The following is a 16,765-nucleotide window of genomic DNA, read 5'->3' on the forward strand; positions in this document are numbered from 1 at the left end:
TAATATAATTTCCGTTCTATTTTTGGTTTTGTATTTTGTTCTGCGATTTAGCTACACCCATTCCCACTCCTACACATTTAACATTTTATAACTAAAGTACCTATTTTGGTACTAACTTGTAAACTGCACACACACTCCCAAAAACAATATGCTGTGTAATCAGAAAAAGCGATCTGTAAATATATCTAACCTTTTTCTATTTAAAAATAAAATTTAATTTTAATCATTTAAGATGAAATATGGGATTAAGTTAAAAATTGGACAATGAAAGCAAACAAAGATAACTAAAATTATCTTAAAATTTAATAACATATTTTTATCATTATACTTGAACCGAATATAATATTGAGTAAGCAGTATCTGCTTTGACACTTCAGCTCTTATTGGTTAAAGTGAGCCCCTGTAACAAAAATGAATATATAAATGATTAATTCTGATAAATTTAACCATATGATTATAAAATAAATGTATTTTGGTTCAAATATAAATGCATTCAATGACATTTTATATGTAATCTTTTTTTCTTCTGCAATACCAAGGGGACCATAGGCCACATTGCTCACATGAACAACATTTAAATGAAGTCATTTACAAAATATCTGGACAATGTAATACTATAATGACTAAAAACATCCTGAATAAAAAAAGATTTTCAAAATTTCCTCCAGATATACTAATGATACACTTTGAGCCCCTTTTGTAACTGGATGATTTCCTATAGTCATATTGAGCATTGCAGTTTTCAAGAAAATCTTAAACAACTGTTTATATAAATATAAACCTACATCAAACTTCGAATCACTTGTGTGTCCCAAGAATTGTCCAGCGGTCACGGTCTAAACAACTGGGAATTACGAAGATGCTTGCATTTAAGTAATATCATGGATTATAACATTTGAGTTTTTTTTAATTCTTTATAAAATAAAAAATTTCCTATGTCAAAATCTGACCCGTCCCATTGTACCCCCCCCCCCCCCCCCCAGCTTACCCCGAGAATCATAATTTGAACAAACTTTTATCTAAACTATCTAAGGATCCTTCCACACACGTCACAGATTTCTTTGTCTTTTAAGAGGATTTTAAAAAAAATTTCATTAGACACTCCTACGTAAAAATTCAAAATTGTGGCCCACCCTGCCCCCTCACTGTGACCATGATTTGAACAACCTTCAATCTACCATGCCTAAGATTGCTTCCACACAAGTTACAGATTTTCTGGCCTTTTTTTTTTGAAGATTTTTAAGGTCTTCCACATTCACGGAAGTCCTTACAGTAATTCTGTTGTTTTTATGATTTTCAGGTGATTTCTTAAACACTATTCAATAACTTTTATAAAATAATCGAGGATAAAAGTTCTTTTTTAGTTCTCAGTGCGTCCGGTCGCTGTCGGAAGCAAATATTTAAAAATCTGTTTTTCCACTTTTTGGTTTTTTTTAAAAATATTTTTCTGATATTTTTCTAGGGTTGATAGTGACGCTTTTAAGTTTTAAAAAATGATTGAAAATTAAAAATTATTGTAACTGCCTTTTTTTAGTGTATTCAAAACGAAAGACCCCTCGTTGCTCGCAAAGAGTTTCTAATTTTATATATATATATATATATATATATATATATATATATATATATATATATATATATATATATATATATATGAAAACATTTACATCCCAAATCGTGGCCCCACCCTACCCCCTGAGGTCATGATATGAACAATCTTGAATTTACACTATCTAAAGATGCTTTCATAGAGGTTACAGTTTTCCTTGCTGACTGGGTTTTCTATGTATTCCTTTATAAAAATTTGACCCCTAATTGTGGTCCAATGCTGTCCCCGGGGATCATGATTTGAACAAACTTGAATCTATTCTACTAGAGGATGTTTCAATACAAGTTATAGATTTTCTGGCCAATTCGTGTTGAGAAAAAGTTTCTTAAAGTTTTTTTTTCTACATCATCCTATGTAAAAATTTGACACTTATTGTGGCCAAACCCTAACCCCGGGGATTATGATTTGAACACAGTCAAATCTACACAACCTAAGGATTCTTTCACACATGCTACAGTTTTTCTGGCCTATTCATTTGGTTCTTTAGAAAAAAAAGTTAAAAAAGATTTCTCTCTTTATATTCCTTGTAAAAATTCGACCTCCATTGCTGCACATTAATTAATAATTAATTAATCAATTAATATTATCATCAACTAATAAACGGAACGAGCAGATTTAAGTCAGTCTTTTTCTTCGATAAAGTGTGTGAATATGTATATTACTTGATAATAAATAACTTCATTATTTCAAATTATTTTAGGTACTTTTCATGTATCAAATAATATGCCTTTGATGTGTACACTAAGTTCTGCCGTTGGTAGACAAGAGTTGCTGTTTATAAAATTAAGTACCATTGGCATGTCAGTAAAGTACATCGGCGATTTAGTTCCTCCAGTAAATAATATTAAATATTCCAGCTATATGAATATATTTTTGTTATAATCATACCTGATGATTTTTTGTCAATGATAATAATCCAACACTAAATATTACTTCTATTATACTTTAACAGACAATATGTAACAACTTGTTCCGATGACACCCCCTTTCCTACGTTCAAATATGTCTAATATAATTTTAATTCAGGATTACACACGTGCATGGTGTACGATCCTTTCATTTGAAAACTCTTGCTCACTGTTGCTTATTACATTCTATTTAACATTGTAATCAATTGTGAATGTAAATGTTTACACATTAAACATGCACCGGTTTATCTTTTTATTTTAAATATTGCTATTGCTTGATCCCATTGCCTGCACTGTTTCGGAGAAGGCAACTTTAAAACCTTAGATATACCTAACGTCAGGCAACAAACTTAAATTCTCCTCAACCGATAGTTCTTTAATTGTGCTAAGTTTAATCAATACCGACCAAATGGTTTAGGAGAAGTCTACAAACGTTTACATACAAACGGGCAGAGAGACGGACGCCGGACAAAAGTGATAGAAAAGCTCATTTAAGCTTTCAGCTCAGGTGAGCGAAAAAGGAAAAATAATTGTGCAACTTCATTGATAAATTGATTATTTTTCTGGGTGTTTCGTTGTTTTGATTTGTTGTTGTTATGAATAACAATACCTCTTTAATTTCGTATTCAAATATGATCTGTGATTTACTGATGGAGGTCTAGTTGTCGTTTCTATTGATATCGGATTAGTGAGCGTTATCAGTTCTGCAGACGAAAAAAAGGGAGAAATGCATTCTGTTATTTAGAACGTGCCGTACGTGTGCATTACATACTGCTACCAACAATGTTTTTAAAAATGTTGTTTTTTATATAGTATTTAACAATATAAATGCAAAATATTTCACTAAAGTGTATTACTCTATATAACCGTACGTGGACAAACTTTGTTGTTACAAGATGCTGTCTGCAGGGAGTTTCCATAACACGGCAATCCACCATTGGAGGGGGGTGGGTGATCACATGACCTGAATCTGACCTGTATCCCACCTCCACAGGATTTACCACAGGGCGTGAACTGACCCCAAGTGCCCCAGCCGCCATTTACTTTCGCGGAAAAAGAAATTCGTTGAATTAAATAATCTGCTATACAGTATATCATAGAGACATAACAAACAACACCCCTACTTAGTGTACATGTATTTGACTCGTTTTTTTTAAAAATGATAATTATTAGCAAGTTGTTTACATTGTAATATATTTTTGAAAACACACTCAATATCAATAAAAATAAACCAAAATCTAAATATGTCAATTTTTAAATCGTGTTTTGGCATACTCTTATGAACTTTTTTTTCAATTCAGAAATTACCTTGACATTGTTGACTATTACATGAGGCTGTCTGCAGAGAATCGCCGATACACGATAATCCACCATTGGAGGGGGATGGGTGATCACATGACCTGAATCTGACCTGTATCCCACCTCCACAGGATTTACCACAAGGCGTGAACTGACCCCAGGCACTCCAACCACCATTCACTTTCGTGGAAATATAAAGTCTTCAAATCAAGTACATATATAAACAGTTTATTTTTATTGGAGAAATTAAATCTGAAAGAGAATAAAACATCACGGAATTCGTATTTAGAATTCGTAACTAACAAGACTTTGCTCATTTCTAAATACGTTTTTCACTATTTGAATGATAACTATAAAAATATAATTCTTTTGTACCACGTGTCAAAAGAGAATACCGGAACACACCATGAATAGAGATAAAATCCAGCATTCAATCTACTGTGATGTTTAATAGATACACCACCATTCATTCATTGAACGCACCATTATAATTTTCTTTAATTAGAAAAACAAAATGTCGTAATACGTCATTTTGCCAGGATAATTCATTGAAAAAAAATTTTAAACTGTATCATCCTGTTCCCCTAAATGTGGTTCAAATATGTTAAGTATAATAATATGATAAAGTTTCATTTAAGCTTGACCCTTATATCGAATTATCTGATCGCGTATAAACCACATTATAATTACTATCAACAAACCGTGTAACGAATGTATCTTCCTAATCCATTGTGTGCCCTGTAACATCTATTACAAATTAGTTAAGACAACGTGGGCCTAAAGTTCGAAATATTAACAAATTATTTTTTTTACAGTTGTATCTTTCATTTCAGGAATGCATTGACGAGCTACCAAATTCAAACGAGTATATACTGTTTTGGGAGAATAACGTGCTATATGAACCGCGTAAAATGCTCATTCTGTTATCATAATGCCTCAGTGTTTTTCAAATTTTCTTTTATGCATGCTTCAGGCACACGCAACTTATGGAACAGTTGGAAAACACGAGTCAACAAAATGGTTTGACAACCAGATTATCATGAAGTTTTTAAAAAAAAAAGTAACCTGGACATGGCTGTTGATTACAGGGTCTTGTTTCCGGGTTTAGATTGTGAGAGCTACCGCAACTGTCAAAACGAATCCCTCGCCGTGATTGGATGCCGTGACCACATGACACACTACATGGGGTCCAATCTCCATGAAATGTTCCACTCGTCCCTTTTTGAAAATTAAGATCAGAATGAATCGTCTATTCACCGATTACATTCGATTCCCCTCGTTTTTAACTCGGCAGTCCACTAACGTAATCCGAGTTGCTACATGTCTGATAACAAATATTTTTTTTCGGTATAATAAAATGCATGTATCTATTTACTGGCTATGAGGACGATAGGAAGTTTATTGTCCCCCGCGTCAACTACATTGTATTTCACGAGGTGAAGCCGAGGGAAATATTTGCTGTCGAGGGAGACAATCTGTTGATATCGTCCGAATAATCAGTATATAGGTATTTTATTACGTGTTGTATACCGAAGAAAACTTTTTAATGTTAGAATAACATGTTTTATTCGTTGTAATTTTAATCATAATTTGGTAAGATGGTCATGTGCCATGATGTGCGAAACAAATAATAATTGGCTCTCTACTATTATAAAGTCTCATACGATATTCTTGACCAAACGCAGAATGATCAATAAAATAAAAAAGATAGCATTGTTGTTACCTAGACAAGAACAGGAACACGATGATGAACCAGAACTTCCAGAAGATGGCCGGCAAAAACCTGCAGCTGGGTAGTTACCAGTAAAATACTGCTCTTCTCCTGGTCCACAGGGGCCCATATGATCCGGTGAAACTGTGAAATATATAAAAAAGAAAAATGGACAAAGGGCAATGACATCTGTGTTTAGCTATATACTAAGGAAGAGCTCCTGCAGTATTAATTGAATATAACATAAGGCCACTCCTCTTTACCACTAAAAAAGAACTTCATATCTGATAGGGTGATTTCACCATGCATTGGACACCTTTGGATTTTCCCCTTTGTTCACGCATCAAATATCATCCAAATATAAATAAAACTGGCTTTAAAAGTCACAGGTTTTCCCCTTGCTTAATTATTGGAGAAATAATTGTGAAATTGTAAAAAATGAAGAAAATAAAACAAATTAATGAAGTGTTGAACTATTTCACCATGGATCGGACAATATTTACCAAGCATCGGACAGCATTTTCTGGTTTTAATGCAAATTTATAATGGTTCGGAAAAATCAATCTATTCAATTGCTATTCAGATTTCTTTTAATAAATCCTCAAATTTACATAAAGAAATTTAGACTAGTGCTTCTGTTTAAAGGAATATTTATCATAAGGGGTTCTTTATCGTGCCAGCTCCTACAGGAACTTTGGAGTAAATTAAAAGGCTGTATCCGTTAAACTTGATTTTTAAGTGGTCTGAGGAAAATGTTTGTATCAATTATTTTTTAAATTTTTATTTTACTTCACATTTAGAGTATATCACAATGAATGCGCACATAATCTCCATATTATTAGAAGAAATCATGCAGTGAAAATTGTCCGATGCATGGTTAATTTGTGTCCGATCCATGGTGAAATAACATATGGTGCAGTAATGACCTTGGCATTAATTGTTCAAATTTCTTGGACTTATTTTAATCAAATTTTGTTTCAAAACTTACTTCTTTCTAATTATTTTACGCAGAGAGTGCATTTTCACTAATTCACAACCAAACGCACAACATTCAAAGAATGTTTTAGTGAAAAATCTTCGTAACAAAATTTTGATGTCAATTAACGATGCCTATATTACTATTTCTTTGTCAATGTTGCTATCAAATTCTTAATAATGATAAAGTTCATTTGTTGTAATTCAGGAATATACGAAACAACACATGAGTGCATGCACATTTATTTGTATGTTGATAAACAAAGTTATCCGATCCAAGGTATGTGTCCGATGCATGGTTAATTCACCTTCTCTGATACTTACGAAAGACGAATAGGGCCACATAAAAAATATTTTTATCTCGTACATTACGAGAAAAGATCTTGTTATTACGAGTTAATTATTTCGTTATAACGAGAAAAGATCTCGTAATAACGAGAAAAGATCTCGTTATTACGAGTTAATTTACTCGTTATTACGAGAAAAGATATCGTAATAACGACTTAGTTATCTCGCAATTACGAGAAAAGATCTCGCTATTACGAGTTAATTATCTCGTTATTACGTGTTAATTAACTCGTAATTACGAGAAAAGATTACGTAATAACGAGAACAGATCTCGTTATTACCTCGTAATTATGAGAAAAGATCTCATAATTACGAGAAAAATCTCGTTATTACGAGTTAATTATATCGTTATTACGAGAAAAGATTTCATTATTACGAGAAAAGATCTGTTTCAAATGCCACATTTCATTGCTCTTCTTTCTTTATGTAAATGTATGAACTAATGCAATGTCCATAATTATGCACATACTTACCATTATCATGGTTTAAAAGCTTACACCAAATCTGATGGAAAATCGGACCAAGAAGTTTTAAAAAAATTTAAGAAGGAGCAAAGCAGATTGATTAATACAATTGAACTTTTTATTATTAAGAGGGATCCATATAATTTATTTTCAGACTCCAAAATGTCAAGATACAAAATCAATTATTTTCAATATACATATAGTTTGTGTATGAACTTATAAAACACAAATCGGGTGTATATTATTGATTGAAACTATATAGTCATTTAACTCATCTGTACGAAATAGAATTGTGTTTTTACGACTAGGACTACCTGGTATTTACTTCGGAGTGGGATTATAATATTTAAGATGAAAAGTAGAATTACATGAAGTTCTTTCCACTTATTACTCCGATCATTTTATGTAAAAAATAATTGAATATTGGCCGATGTTATTAAAATTCATCAAAATCATCAACGTTGCTGGAAAGAAAAAGATAGCCTGAAAGGGTGAACCAGTCGATTTGGAGGTCTTTTCAGAAACGCATTTTCTATAAATCTTTTCTCGTAATAACGAGATCTTTTCTCGTAATAACGAGATAATGAACTCGTAATTACGAGATCTTTTCTCGTTATTACGAGATCTTTTCTCGTAATAACTAGATAATTAACTCGTAATAACGAGATCTTTTCTCGAACGAGATAAAAATATTTTTCATGTGGCCCTATTCGTCTTTCGTAGATACTAGTAGATCCTCATTAATGTTATACTTTTTAAAAGCAGAACTTTTTTCCATTAAGTACTTGAAATAATAAATATTTTTTTCTAGTTATTCAATGATGTATATTTAGAGTGATTAAACAACCAGCAGTTTATCTTTCAGAAATTTTAATACAGTATTAAACATATGAAACTCATCACCGGACAGCATTAACAGGCACACAAAATTGACAGCATAGACTCGGTTTGCCGGCATTTTCTTGACCTCTGCTCTTAAAGCAAATAAGATAACTTAAAGTTAAGATCGAAGCTGATTTTCTAATTGCTTATGTTGCTTACGTTAGGAATGTGGCCCCATAGGCCTCTGTATATAATGCTTAACTGTGTTGTATCTGACTCTATTTTTGCAATGCAATCAAAGGAAGATAAAAATAATATACTTTAGCAGTTCTTATCCATGAATCTCACATAGCACAGCTTTAAACAGGCATTATTTATCATTTACTAGTCTTAAATTGACACATTTTATTTTAATCAAATATGACTTGTGCTAAATCTATTACTGTAGAAAAGTAAAGGTAATGTGGATCTTCGTGGACAAAATGAAAAAAATGCGCAAAAGTGTGAAATTGAGTAACCATGTCAGTCTTTTCCCCTGAATCTATAGAAAATGCGTCTTCATTTATCTCACAATGCAGGAAATAATCTTGTCATAAATGCTTGTCACTACGAAACCAGTGACAGAGAACAATTGAAAATTATTATATCATATGCATGATCATTAAGAATTTAATTCAGAGTACTAGTAAACACTTTAACTTTTGACTCCTCTATTTGAAGCGGATAAAACAAAGCTTTTAAGATATTAGCCATCTATTCCGTAGTATAGTTTTAGAATAAACTTTTGCATTCATTTATAAAAATCAAAAAGATTAAATTGGTAAATCATTAACAATCTGCCTTCTCACCTGTTTTCACAAAAGTAAATGTGAACAAAATTTTCATAGTCGTTGAAATCATAATGTTTTTGACGGTGTTCGCCGAATCCTTCAAGTCTGACCAAATAATATCCGACAAATAAGCTGTTTGCTTATCACAGCCCTCATTTATAAATAATTGCGTAGTTTATCATAGAGGCGTTAAGGTTTACCTGTAATTTTCTATCTGGATTGATTATTCTTTCATTGAATCGAAATAAATCGGGTTTTATACTTTTTTTTTAAATTGAAATTTAAAAAAGAAAATTTGATACGAGCTAGGGATACTAAATACTCAAAATAATTGTAAAAAAGTGCATAGGAAAAAGATAAAAAGTTTTATAGAAAGAAAAATAATATCGTCTTCAGTCAAATTGAATTATAATAAAAAAAATCCTCTCAGATGTATACTAAGATAATATATTTTGGATCATTTGAATTCAAATTCAAAATGGTTCATCGTCTTCTGGGTTTTTATTCCGAGGTTGGGTGGCATAATTTTATTTCAAAGTGCTTGATTTCCATACTTTTCCTGCATTTTTTGTTTTATGAAAAGTTTTTTTTTCATACTTTAATAAATATACGTGTACTTTATAAATAAAGTTAAACATTACATATTAGTTTAGGATATTTATATTATTTTCTGTACAATATTCAACTCAACGTCGTTGGAAACCCACGTCAAGGCTTTCCGACCGAGACCAGTTAGGTTAATTTTCCCTTTTTTTATTCTTTAAAAAATCTATTCGTTAGAAGTTTATCTGCATCCTTCTGAAATGGGGACATACTTATTAATACAAATACAATAATTAAATTGTAAGCGCCAATCACTCTTTTTAGCGTCTGTGATCATCAAGTACAGAAGAAAAAACCCGGAAGTATATAGCTACAATAGAAAACGGGGAAGTCGTGACTAGCTTTAACGATACTTAAGATAAGAGTTCAATGTTCAGATCGGGGATCGCTCATTGTCTCAGCGTATAATATTCTAGTTCATGTAAAAAGTTCCCCTTAAAGTTATTTCATGACCTTTACCCAAATAAATATGCTTTTCATGTTTCTAGCTAATACCAAACTTCTTTAAGCGAAATTGCACATCATAATCCAACCAACCTGAATTGTTACTAGCAGTCCCCGTTTTAATTGTTGACATATACCTCAAGAGTGAAATGGCTTGTAGTGGATGTTTTTCTAAGTATATATAGAAGCATATATTTAAAAAGCGTCCATCCATTGCGAGAAGTTTGCAATTTTTGTTTCTTTATTTTTTGGTTTGACCTGAAAAACACCCCCCTCGAAAACAATTTGATTTTGCATTTCTGTGCAAGGCTCTTGAAGCAACAATTTGTTTAATTGAACAAATTCGCCATTTCAAATTTTATCTTTGAGAGCTTGGGATACATGGGATCCCAGTATAGAAGTAACACTGTTAAATGGGTTTGGCGTGTCAATATTATTTTCCAAATAATTTTTTGTACCTTGATTCATTTAGGTGGGAGCATGTGACGACAACGCACTTGCTGCGTCAGGGGTGGGGTTAACTATGGGCGGCATGTTGTGAGAAATCATTCCAATCATCCCGCTCCGTGATATTCCCTGGCTTGCTTCATATTGACGCCTGTGTCGCTGGTGTCGGAGGAGCAGCTGGTGTCGGAGGAGCATTAATATTGGAGCTGTTTGCAACGGGCGGTCTCACTTGACCTCCTCGACGATTTCCGCGACGACCTCGTGCCAATACACTATTCGAGGCAACTGTGTTTGTTCCATCTGCACCCCTGCGAATGTGTTCGGGATGTTTTCTTTATCGTTGCTAAGTATGTAATAAATCCAGAGGTGCTCGGATGAAAGTTCACGAGACTTCACCGAGATTTGTTCAGTTCCTGTGAAATTTCGAGCGGAAGTATAAGTGTTCGGTTAATTTTCTCTAAATACGTAAGTACTGGTCGTTTTTCATATCGTACCCTACTTTGGTTTATGTAAAACCTCTAGATTTTATATTTGACTACTAGTACCTAAATTCTATGAAATAAAATATAAACACGAGGCACGATTTTTACTGCGAAACTGGAAGGGTAAAATAAAACCACGTGGTCTAAAATTTAAATGACAATAACATTCGCAGGGGTGATCTGGCACGGCTGCCTATTGGCTTCTCGCCTTGATGCCCTTTGGTTCCTTACTCTCAGCATGTTATTATAATAATATGACGGTATAAAGTCTCTTGTTGATTTTTTGTGACCGACTCAGGGAACAGTTGAATGTAAAAGGAAGAGCTTAACGCGCACGCTCCAAGACCAAGAAGTGTAGAGTTATTGCCCTTGAATTAACATTACTAGACTTATAGTTCTTGCCCCAAACAATATGCTTAACTGCATGAAATAACAGAGTTAATCCATATTTGATAAACCTAATTATTGATAATTTTGTTTTGATATTTCTTTTTTATCACGATCTCATCTTAAGGAAGGAGTCTTCTCGTTATCAAACATACTTATAATAATAAGAAATTAATGAAATTTTGACACAGTCAAACGGATCATAATACCAAATGATTCTATCAGTTTAATCAAATTTGACCTTTTTGTTTTCGCAAAAATTCGGCGTTCGTGATTTTATATTCTTGCGATTCGAATCGCGGAATTAAGTGCTCGCGTAAAAAAAGGAATCTAAAGTATCAGTTTTATTTGCATACATATACATAAGAAAGAATTGAAAATCCCAAAGTACAGAGTCATAGTTAAATTCTCATAAATGCGTCAGAACAGAGAGACGATAGTTATTTTATCAAAAAACCACTGAAAACGGAGTACAGTCCTTCACGAAGGTTCGTTGGAAAATACTGTCCTTTGACTTGAACGACATCTCCCGCGTTCAACTGTGCGACAACAACGGTTGACGAGGAGTACGTGAGGCCACTCTTTATATACAACCTCGACAGCACATCGTGGCCATTTTTCTGCACCGCAAAGTGTGCCTCTTTTCCAAAGTTTGTCAAGGACACGGCAAGCTGGTATGTTCCTGCCACGTGAGCTGTGAAGTGCCCGTTTCTTTCGTTGTAGGCGTTTCCCGAGTTCAAGAGGACGTCGTCAAAGATCACCGTGCCAGTAGCTGAAAGTTCTGTGTCAAGTGACAGCCTCGCTGTGAAAGCGACAGTAGTGTCACCTGGAGTTAGGAAAAAAATAATAATAATACAGTAAATTAGTAGGATTTGGAAAACTTGTGAATCCTTCTAAATGTAAATACGGATGCAAATGTTCATATAAATTAGGATTTTTCTGAAGGAAATTATTTCCCCAGGGATTTCTTTATTAATTTGCAATTAATTCTTGGTTAAGTTTATAAAAGTTACAAAAATGGAGTCTGTAAGCTTAATTTTAAAAAAGATGGACTTTTTTCTATGCAATATTTGATATAATGATTACATTATTTTAGTCACCAATAAGTATAATGTACACATTTTAACAACCTCTGACTTTTAATTTTGCAAAATACTTTTTTCTTGAGAAATGAGATACAACCGAACTGTTCTAAAACGCTTTAGCAATGGTCTTTAAGACACTATATTTCAAATTTATTGAAAACTGAACCTAGGATGAGGTGCAAAAATAATTTTGGCACTGGCATAATAATTCAAATACTAGTATGTGCTATCATAGTTTTAATGAACTTATGATAAAAAGTTTTAATAGCAAAAATACACTTTAACTCCGAACGAATTGTATATTTTCGTTGGTAAAATTAATGTGAAATAATCATAAATTAAAAAGGAGAAATGACAAAGTTATATTCTAAGGCAGTTGAAATAGCAGCTTGCAATTGCAATAGTAATAGTAATTGGCTCAATATATATCAATACAAAAATGTATTGTAGTAAAGTATTTACAAATATTACAGTTAAAAAAGACTTACTTGCTCGGGTTTGTAGTCTTGTAACTTCTGAATTGAGCCGTTGGTTCTCATTTACTAAGTTTTGAAGCTTAGTATTCATATGCTGGTAATTTAGCTTGAGTTGCTCAATATCGGCACTTGCTGTTGCAGACTTTGTACCGTGAACATAAGTCACATAAAGCAGGACAACAAGAAAATACGAAATGGTAAAATGTAGTGGCATCTTCGACGTTGTTTCTTTAACCCCTCAAAATGCAGTTTTCAGTCATATATGTACGTTAACAGGTGTATGACGTATAGTAACATTGGTATTCATTTTAGGGAGGTCGGTTTTGTGTACAGACCGTCTTTCATTGCATGTACATAGCATTGTAGTTTAGTTTTCAATACAGATATCATTTACTGTGATAACGCTGTATTGAGCAACATATAAAGTAGGATGATACAAATTAAGTTCGTGTGTCCTTAAAATAAGAAACACACAGATAGATAGATAGATAGATAGATAGATAGATAGATAGATAGATAGATATATATATATATATATATATATATATATATAAATATATGTATATATATATATATATATATATATATATATATATATATATATATATATATATATATATATATATAATTGTGTTTGCTTATTGACGTGCTTTATTCATGTTTCCGCTTAACGAAATATTGCAAATTAACTTTTTTCAAAAATGCTCGTAATAAAATTCATTTTATATCTTCATCATAAAATATGCTGTTGTTTTGTTTTGGACGACGTCTGTGGACACATTTTCATAATAAAACAATTATAAATATTCCACTTTTCGTCAATTTGATTACTTCATAGGAACATGAAGTATTAATGAAGTCATTTTTCCCTTTTGAAAACAGATTTTGACTGCATAACTTAAGATTCTGTACACACACGTGTTCAAGATGGTAAAAAGAATAAAATTTAAAGAACAACCTGAATTCTTAGACATATTTTGAAAGAAACTGTATCTTTTTCTTTATGGCATTTCTTTTTACACCTGACGTAATTAATGAAGACACATTAAACACATAATTTGGTTTCAATCGAGGACATCACTTTTCGTGGACTTAGTAAAATCCTTACTTTTAAGGACACGTACTTTGCAACAGATATTATCGATAGATAACATACTAGTATGTTATTAGATACTGCACTTCAATGATAATTTCGTTTGTGGATTAACTCAACAACGAAATCCTAAAAATTTCTATGCAACGAATATTGATGAATCAAAACAAGAAAAAAATCAGATCTACATTTATTTTCCTGAAATCAATTAATTTTTTTATTGGATACAATCATAAGAAATATTTTTTACATTATTGTGAAAACAATAAATTAAGAAATAAATTCGTAGACAGGCATATACATGTACTTCATATTTCTCAATCTGCAATTTTATCAATTTACAATTAAAGCAATGGCAATCAAGATATTTTTCTAAAACGTTTATTGCTTTTTTCTTTTATGAAAATAGAGATGAAATAGTTATTTAATCAGAAAACCACTGAAAACGGAATATTTTCCTTGTCTTAGGTTCGTTGGAAAATACTGGGACTGGACATGAACGATATCTCCCGCGTCTAAATGTGTGACGACGACGGATGACGTGGAATACGTGAGACCGCTCTTAATGTACAACCTGGACAGTGCATCATTGCCATTTTTCTGCACAGCGAAGTACGACTCTTTCCCAAAGTTTGTCAAGGACACGGCGAATTGATAGGTCCCAGCTACAGGAGCAGTAAATTGTCCATTTCTTTCGTTATACGCGTTGCCCGAGTTTAGAAGAATATTGTCAAAGACAACCGTCTCTATGGCTGCAAGTTCAGTGTCATTTGATAGCCTCGCTGTGAAAGCAACAGTAGTGGAACCTGAAGGTAGGAAGTAAACAACCAGATTACCATTTTTAGTAAAGAACTTTAAAATTTTATAAGATTTTAAGAGATAAAAAATCATTCAAGTAAACTCTATACTTTTTAACAAATCGAAAACAAAAATAAAAACCCATCGAAATAGATAAACACTTACGAGTCTGCAGTCTTGTAACTTCTGAATTTAGCCTTTGGTTTTCGGATTCCACGTTTTGAAGTTTTGCACTCATAGACTGATAGAGCACCTTCAATTGCTCGATCTCGACATTTGCAGGCTTTATGCCATGAGCAAAGTTTACAGAGAGCACTACAACTAGAAAATATACCAGGCTGAATTGTAATGCCATTTTGAAACTAGTTTGCAATCCTTCGAAAAGCACGCAAAAAAAACATCAGTTTATATACAGAAGTACATGATATATTAGAGCAACGTTGGTATTTGTAAATTAAGATTCTGCTTTGATGCCCTCTTTTTTGCATGCACATAGCAGTGCAGCTAAGTTATCAATGCAATGATAAGCGCAGCATAAATGCTATGTAGTCATTTTTCACGTCCCTAGCAATCAAGGTAAGATATAAGAGGAAAATTTACTAAGATATAAACAGCAAAAAAAAAAAAAAAAAAAAAAAAAGAAAGAAAAGAAAGAACGGTCTGATTGGACACACGAAGTAATGCTATTTGCGAAACTCCTTTGCAGTAAAATATAGCATCGCGTCATTGCATTTCTGATGCCTAAACAAATTTTGAAAAATACATTTCAATATCAAATGTCTACCTGCATACTAGAATGATATTTTTTTTTAATTTGGCAATAACAAAATTCTTGAATTTCGTATAAAAATCATATTATTCCAACAATTTCTACCTATTTACACGAAGGGACAATGATATGCATTTGCTTTCAATATGTAACGAAGCAGTACCGGGTGTATTCATAACATGGTTAAATAACGACCAATAACTCAATCATTCGCAGAATAAGATATATTTACACCATCCAGTGTCTTTGTCTGTGATAACACTACGTATCGATTTTGTACTATATAACCCATAATACAAATGACGCCAAATTGAGGCGCTGGCGGGGTTTGCTTATTTATATTTAAAGATTTAATTGTACGATGGCTTAAAATTATATACATATGTAAATATAAGTAATAAGGAATCATTACGTCGGGCTTTATTGGATTTGATCACGCCCCGACCAAAATTATCACCTCATAATACTCAAAGAATGATTCATTATTCCTTATATATAAGACATTTGTTAAGTTAAGCGAACAAGTTTATCAACGATTTCAACAAATGAGAATTTATATTGATAAATTAATATTCAGCTTACACTCATCATACACACATGAATAAATAATGAATGATAGAAAATTTAATTAATGGAGTCGCTGATTACATATAGATATATCCCATAAAACAGACAAATTTTAAATAAAAATCCCAACCCGAAAAATATTATTTTAATCAATGACGCATAATAGATGTGGGACAAGTCAAAGTTATATGTAACATTAGACTTGTTAAACCTAACAACAAGTCGTATTGTATTAAATTTACAGGTTTGACTTCTTTTAAAAAATGCTAAGGGACAGTCAATCTGATTAAACTCAGATCCATGTGTAGCGATCCAAGTGAGCGGATCAAAGGATCTGATTTTAATCAGATTGAGGGACAGTAAATCTCAGGGGCCTGGGGCCCGTTTCACAAAGCCTACTTAGGACTAAGTTATATCTTAGGAAAGAACCTTTTCCTAAGTTCATTACATATCCGTTTCACAAATCTCGTCTTCGCTTAGGCAATTCCTAAGTTATGTCTTAACTTTAAGACAGGTAAATCAATGTCTTAGGAACAAACTAAATATGGCGGCTGCATGTGCCATAATATATCGTAGGGATCTTTTACGTAAAGAAAGAGTATTTAGGGACAGAAACAACCCATTGGATTACATGGATGATGTTGAAATAAT

At 32.5% G+C, this 16,765-nt stretch overlaps 3 protein-coding genes across 3 annotated transcripts; all 3 read right to left on the reverse strand.

Annotated features, from left to right (window-relative positions):
• Positions 1-3,108: 3,108 nt before the first annotated feature.
• On the reverse strand, positions 3,109-9,101 carry LOC128176812 (coadhesin-like). The gene is made up of 6 exons (XM_052843360.1): positions 8,982-9,101; positions 5,537-5,668; positions 4,879-5,031; positions 3,823-3,993; positions 3,387-3,557; positions 3,109-3,218 (listed from the first exon to the last, which is right to left on the reverse strand). The coding sequence occupies exons 1-6, from the start codon at positions 9,031-9,033 to the stop codon at positions 3,109-3,111; spliced, it is 789 nt and encodes a 262-aa protein (XP_052699320.1). The 5' UTR covers positions 9,034-9,101.
• Positions 9,102-11,655: 2,554 nt separating this feature from the next.
• On the reverse strand, positions 11,656-13,173 carry LOC128177658 (complement C1q-like protein 4). Its single transcript, XM_052844457.1, has 2 exons — positions 12,900-13,173; positions 11,656-12,152 (listed from the first exon to the last, which is right to left on the reverse strand). Exons 1-2 carry the CDS (start codon positions 13,099-13,101, stop codon positions 11,767-11,769), a joined length of 588 nt encoding a protein of 195 aa, XP_052700417.1. The 5' UTR covers positions 13,102-13,173; the 3' UTR covers positions 11,656-11,766.
• Positions 13,174-14,158: 985 nt separating this feature from the next.
• On the reverse strand, positions 14,159-15,173 carry LOC128177863 (complement C1q-like protein 4). The gene is made up of 2 exons (XM_052844760.1): positions 14,944-15,173; positions 14,159-14,786 (listed from the first exon to the last, which is right to left on the reverse strand). Exons 1-2 carry the CDS (start codon positions 15,131-15,133, stop codon positions 14,401-14,403), a joined length of 576 nt encoding a protein of 191 aa, XP_052700720.1. The 5' UTR covers positions 15,134-15,173; the 3' UTR covers positions 14,159-14,400.
• Positions 15,174-16,765: the final 1,592 nt, after the last annotated feature.

Source organism: Crassostrea angulata, chromosome 3, assembly GCF_025612915.1.
Source record: "Crassostrea angulata isolate pt1a10 chromosome 3, ASM2561291v2, whole genome shotgun sequence".
Taxonomy (NCBI): Eukaryota; Metazoa; Mollusca; class Bivalvia; order Ostreida; family Ostreidae; genus Magallana; species Magallana angulata.

Coding starts and splice junctions, on each gene's coding strand:
- LOC128176812 (XM_052843360.1), bottom strand. CDS start 9,033: ATGATTTCAACGACTATGAAAATTTTGTTCACATTTACTTTTGTGAAA. Junction 5,032..5,536: donor GTGTTCCTGTTCTTGTCTAG/GTAACAACAATG, acceptor ATTTTCAAAAAG/GGACGAGTGGAACATTTCAT. Junction 3,219..3,386: donor TAACAACAAAGTTTGTCCAC/GTACGGTTATAT, acceptor TTTCGTCTGCAG/AACTGATAACGCTCACTAAT.
- LOC128177658 (XM_052844457.1), bottom strand. CDS start 13,101: ATGCCACTACATTTTACCATTTCGTATTTTCTTGTTGTCCTGCTTTAT. Junction 12,153..12,899: donor AAGACTACAAACCCGAGCAA/GTAAGTCTTTTT, acceptor TCCTAACTCCAG/GTGACACTACTGTCGCTTTC.
- LOC128177863 (XM_052844760.1), bottom strand. CDS start 15,133: ATGGCATTACAATTCAGCCTGGTATATTTTCTAGTTGTAGTGCTCTCT. Junction 14,787..14,943: donor AGTTACAAGACTGCAGACTC/GTAAGTGTTTAT, acceptor TCCTACCTTCAG/GTTCCACTACTGTTGCTTTC.